At 47.6% G+C, this 5970-nt stretch overlaps 1 protein-coding gene across 1 annotated transcript; it reads left to right on the top strand.

Moving 5' to 3' along the window:
- Positions 1–3136: 3136 nt before the first annotated feature.
- Positions 3137–5517, top strand: LOC136490224 (uncharacterized). The gene is made up of 4 exons (XM_066486710.1): positions 3137–3270; positions 3376–3614; positions 4875–4933; positions 5186–5517. The coding sequence occupies exons 2-4, from the start codon at positions 3402–3404 to the stop codon at positions 5394–5396; spliced, it is 483 nt and encodes a 160-aa protein (XP_066342807.1). The 5' UTR covers positions 3137–3270; positions 3376–3401; the 3' UTR covers positions 5397–5517.
- Positions 5518–5970: the final 453 nt, after the last annotated feature.

Below are 5970 nucleotides of genomic sequence, written 5' to 3'. Positions count from 1 at the left end.
CGAGATAGAATTTCGGTAGCACTCCCCGCTATTCTCCCGATACATGTCCTGCAAGGGAGAGTGTGTATCCGGAGAATAACAGGGGGTAATGCCGAAACACCATCTCAGACCGGAGCGGACCATGGAAACTAACCCATCTACGCATCCACGGGCTGTCCAAAAAACGTGGATAGTCCGAAACAGATACGGTCGTAGATATACAAAGATCTACATACCTCCAACCGTATCTCTTTCAGATGGGAGACACCTAACTAGGTTACGCGACCAAAGACCACATATGGATAGAGGGGTTATACCTAGGGTGCCGGTGAGGTCATGGTAGTGGGGTGGTGGAGAGTCGGTGCAGTGGCGAGTTGATGTGGTGCAGGAAGACCCGTAGTGCCGACGAAGATGATCAGGGTCGCCGAGTCCCTCCCATAGGTCCTCCTGCAAAAAAGGGCAAAAAATGGTTAGTGTCGACTCAAAATTTTGGCAGCACCTCCCCTACGCGGGGAGGTTCCCAAAACCTACAAAAAAACATGGCACAAAGGCCAACAACCACATATATACCAAACATGGGCACGAAGGTCAACAACCACCAATATATCAAGAGGAGCCATGTACTTTTGCTCTCTTTCCATGCAGATGAAAGTATTGAAGTAGTACAACAACAATTACTACTAACCCTACAACTACTACTAAAACTACTACTAACAACTACTTAACTACTAACAATACTAATACTAAGAACTACTTAACTATTAACAACTACTACTACTAACCACTACTACTTACTAACTACTACTATGTACTAACTACTACTACTACTACTACTACTACTACTAACCCTACAACTAACACTACTAACTAATACTACTAACCACTACTACTTACTAACTACTACTATTTACTAACTACTACTACTACTAACCCTACAACTAACACTACTAACTACTACAACTAACACTACTAACTACTACTACTAACACTACAACTAACTACTACTAACTAACTACTACTACTAACCCTACAAGGGTAGGGCTTACCTTGGCGGCAAGAATGACAAGAGCGAGGGCTGACGACGATGGCGGGGATGACCGCAGCAGCGCGAGGATCAACGGGCGGTCGGAACGGCGCAAGGATCGACGGGTGGTTGGGTCGGCACCTTCCTCTTCTTCCTCCTCCCCTTTCTCTTTCTTCCTCTTCTTCCTCCTCCCCTTCTCTTTCTTCCTCTTCCTCCTCCCCCTTCTCTCTCTTCCTCTTGCTCCTCTCCTTCTCCCTTTGTTGGCCGGCCGTAGGGCATGACGGGGCCGGTGGACCTCGGGGCTGGCGGGGGAGCTCGGGGCCCGTCGGGTCGCTGTCCCCGGGGAGCATAGAGCCCGAGGCGCCAGTGAGCTCGGGCGTGGGAGCGGGGCCGCCGGGGCCTGGGCGCTGGGCCGCTGGGGCCGGGCGGGAGCACCGACCGGGCGCCGGGCCAAGCGCCGCCGGGACAGGGGCAGGGGGCGCGGGACGGGGGCGCCGGGGCGGGCCCGGTAGGAGCTCGCCGGCCGGAGGGGGACGACGGCGGGGGCGGCGGCGGCGCGGGTGGGAGAGGAGTGAGGAGGGGGTGGGGTTGGGCCGGCCCGTTCTGGGCCTTTAGGTTAAATGATTTGCTGAGTGCCGGGCCCAGCGGCACTCGGCAAAGGTTTTTTTTAAATTCTTTGTCGAGCACCCTGTGACCTGGCACTCGGCAAAGCCTTCTTCTTTGCCGAGTGCCAAGGTTGGCACTCGGCAAATTATTTTTTTTTGTTTTTTTCTCCCCATTTTTTTCTGGGGCCTTGCTACAGTATTAAAACTCCATTTCAAAATTTGGGACAATTTTGAGTTTTTTTACTAGATTTCCTTAATTATTTTTGTTTCGTTGAATTTTTCTGACTATTTCAAATTTGAACTACATGTACATGAAATAATGGAATTTGGTCATTCAAAAAATGGTATTCATGATGTTTGGTGTATGTTGAGGCCGTATCTAGGAACTCGCATGAAATTACGAGCATCTTGTTGTCGTATCTTGTTGTCGTAACATGACGATGTACTTGCGGGAAAAGTGTATTTGAATTATATAAAATCCAAACGAAGTCTGAAAATCACGAAACTTGTCGAGGTGTCTTGTTATCGCATGTGGAGGCCGTGGTAAAAAATTAAAAAAGTTTGAAGCAAGTTGTGACGTCGGATGCCTAAAAGCCAGACATCTCCCCACGTTGTATTTTCCTTCACAATTGTATCAAATGTCACCTTGATTTCATCGATCTTATGGGCCACCTTGTGTCGAAAAAGAAGTAACTCCGGTTTTGCAGAAAAGTTGTTAGTTATAGCAGGCTTATCATGGTCACTATTTACCTTGTGTTTCTCATCTTCAATGTAGACATCATCAAGTAAATCATAAATCTCATTAGCAAGACTTCTCAATTTGGGAGAATGGTGTTCTTACCCCTGTCCAATAAGCTAATTGTGATTTTGCCCTTACTTTTTCAACTTTGTGTTTTTACCCTTGTTATTTTGAACTGAATGATCCGTTTGCCCCTGCTTTTAACGCCCGTCAGATGGACATGAATTAAATGAATTAAAAAAAATTCTAAATCAGAAAAACAAAGACCAAATGACCATAGTGCCCCTTATCCTTATCTCATCATCCCAAACGCATAGGGCGTCATCGTTCACATCGGCTTGGGCGTGGCTTTTCCAGCGACGGCGGCTGTAGAAGCACCAAGGAGAGGAGGCCACGACTCCAGGTTCGGGCACAGGGAGGGGATGCTTCCAGGGCGCGGGGCTGCCTCCCGGTCATGGCTCCAAGGTGCGGGCACGGCCTTCCTCTAGGCGCGGGGAGGCCGCGGTGGCCGCCCGTGGGTCGGCGTGCGCGCGCCCTGCCACGGCTCACCGGCAGCGTCCGCCTGCAGGTCCCAGCGGCACCCGGCCGCGGGTCATCTTCTTTCTTTGGGCGCCCGGCTTTGTGGCTGTAGGGGCGGGCGGAGCGGCATCAGGGCGGGCAGAGCGGGTGGCTCCGGTGCCTGGACGCGGCTCCCGGCGGCGCCTGGCAGCGGGTCTCCGCGCCGCTCGCTCCTCACCTGTCGCCGTCGACGTCGCCGGCGCCCGGTCTCGGCCTCCCATCGCGTCACCACAGGGTGCAGACGCGCAGGCGCGCAGCCGCACACGCTAGCCCACGCCACCCAGCCGTACACGCTTGTCCGCGCCGCCCAGCCACTCACCCGTAGCCGTCGCGCCCTCCCGGACACCCGGTCCTGGCCCTCCAAGGTAACGGGACTCATTAGTCACTCCTCAGTCCTCGCTGCCCCTCTCAAGATCTTCCCTGTGCATTAATCTGGTCTGAACTTTTCTCTTGTTTTGTCACCATGGCAGATTCAGATTGGTGTTTTGCTGGCACCATGTCCAGTCCGTGGAGCCCTATGAGTATGGAGGAAGACGAAGAGATCCAAGAGCTTGATGCCGAGGAGCAGCAGGTTGGTGAGCAGCCGCAGCAGGGTGATGGGCAGCGGCAGGAGTCGACAGCTGAAGCAAGGGCACAACAAACCGGAAAGAAACGTGCAAGATCAGCGGCCAATTCATCTACTAATCCCTCAAATTCTCGTAAATCTGAGGTATGAAAAGGTTTCAAGTTCACCAGAAGGTGAACCTGAGTGTTTACCTTGGAAGAAAAAGTTAGTTGCTGACAGTAAGAATGGAACCTCATCTATGTCGAGGCATGTTAAAAAATAACTTCCAACTACTGTCTGAGAAAAATGATGATGGGTCTGGTCGTTACACTATAAAAAGGGATACCATGGCTATGTGTTTGAAAACGAAAGAAAAGAAGTAATTGAAGAAGCTATCACTAATAGTCCTGGCAGAGTTAGTTTCACCTCAGATAATTGGAAATAAGATTGTCAAAAGAACAATTATATTTGCATTACTGCTCATTATATTGATGCTAAATGGAAATTGCATAAGAGGACCATTGGTTCAATAAATTTCATCCACCACTTGATGTGGTTTCTATTGCTGATGAAGTGCACATGTGCTTTTGTAATGGAAAGTTGACAGTAAAATTATTTGCATGACTCTAGATAATGCATCATATAATGATAGAATGACTTCTACCCTTCAAGCTCACTTGCTTTCTAAAGGTGCTCTTCTTACCTAGCCTTTTCTGGTTTAACTATATCTGGAAGCAAGCAAGATTGGCTCTACTCCACAATCTTTCAGTTCCTTTCCACTAGCTAGGTAGGTCAAGGCTAAAAAACAAACATGCCCTGAACTGATAATCATTTATCGCTTTTTCCAAAGCATAAGCCTATTTGGTAGGATCTGAAGTTTATTATCTTGTCAGTAGATGTGGTCATGAGAATTTTAGTTGGTGGTGGAATGGCTTTAACATAGGGAAGAGGAAGATAAGCCTATTTGGTGGAATGGTTTGAGTTTGAAGCTGAACCCTGCAACCTTGTTATGCTGGCATCCAAGTGATGCTGTAATCAAGAAATTGCACATCTTTTTAGCCCTTTATTAGCCCTTGTTATACTGTAGAAGACATGAGATTCTGTGATTTTGGCTGACATCTGGGGCTGAAAAAAATGCATTTTGTAAGCTGAAAAGCTCGATTTAAATATTGCTCTGATTGTGCTCGTTTATCTCCTAATACTAAAATTAGTCAATGTGGAACATATGTCAACCACACTTAGGTTAGGTTTGGCTCAACTTTTCAATTTGGAAGTTGCATCTAGATTAAATTTAGATTTCGAACAAATCTTGAGGTTTGGCTCAACTTTTCAATTTGGAAGTTGCATCTAGATTAAATTTAGATTTCGAACAAATCTTGCTAACTTGACATCCGACCTGCATTAATACTGTAATTTGTGGTGCAGGCAAAGATAAAGGTTGAGGAAAGTGCACCAGGAGTGGTTGAGGAAAGTGCATTAATACTGTAATTAGCTGATAACTTCATTTATATTGTTATAAATGGACATAGGACTAACATTCTTCTCCTTTGTAGTTTACAGGACTATAAACAAAGCCTGGCATCCTGCCAATGTACTTATTTCCATTTTCTAATTTTAGTTGAGCGAATTCTGAGGGTTAAGTTTATTTCTGGAGTGTTTGAGCATCCATTTTCAGACCAATCTCTACTGGACACAGTTGGCTGTAAGGTAACATGCGCCCGGGTGTGTGGCTGCAGGGGCACGCGCGTAGAGGGGCCACCCGCGTTGGGGGCGCGCCGTGAGAGCCAAGGCCGGGGCGGCCGAGGCGCGGCTGTCGTCGCCGCCGGACGCCGTGACCTACAGCGGGACGTGGACGTCGGCGCCGACTTCAGGAGGTTTCACCGGGAGAAGGCGGCAGCGTCCAGGGCTATGCCGACGCTGGACACACGGAAACACGGCCGAGTCTAGTCCACTGTCTACATATGAATCGATCTCTGTAGCATCTTATGTAATCTCCCATCCCAGCATTATGAACCTTTTGGTCCCAAAATTTTGAATATTTATCAATATTAAATCTGAGTTCAAATAATTACAAGTTGTGCCAAATATGTTTGACCAAATTTAATCAATTGTCAGCATACAATAAAAAGTCTAATTCCAAATCAGGGTAAAATCACAATTAGGCATAACAAACAGGGGCAAAATCGCATGGGCATTCATGTCATTTTGTACAAAGTTTAACACCGTTAGGGGTGGATGACGGAGCAGGGGCAAACTGGTGCTTCGTGAATGGCACAGTAGGGGTAAATTCACAAAGTCAAAAAAACAGGGGCAAAATCACAATTCCAATACAAAACAAGGGTACAAACGCAAGAGCCCCTCTCAATTTCATCACCCCTCTACCAGATGCTTCATGGTCTATTGTTCTGCCACGAACCACAGACAGCCAGCTCATAATCTTTGTATGTATAAGCTCGGAGAGATCCTTTTTTAAACCAATTATGGAAGCAAACTTACAGTATATCAGTGAACCTAGCTTGTT

This window comes from Miscanthus floridulus, chromosome 10, assembly GCF_019320115.1.
Source record: "Miscanthus floridulus cultivar M001 chromosome 10, ASM1932011v1, whole genome shotgun sequence".
Lineage (NCBI taxonomy): Eukaryota > Viridiplantae > Streptophyta > Magnoliopsida > Poales > Poaceae > Miscanthus > Miscanthus floridulus.
This window is presented reverse-complemented; position numbering and strand designations above follow the sequence as displayed.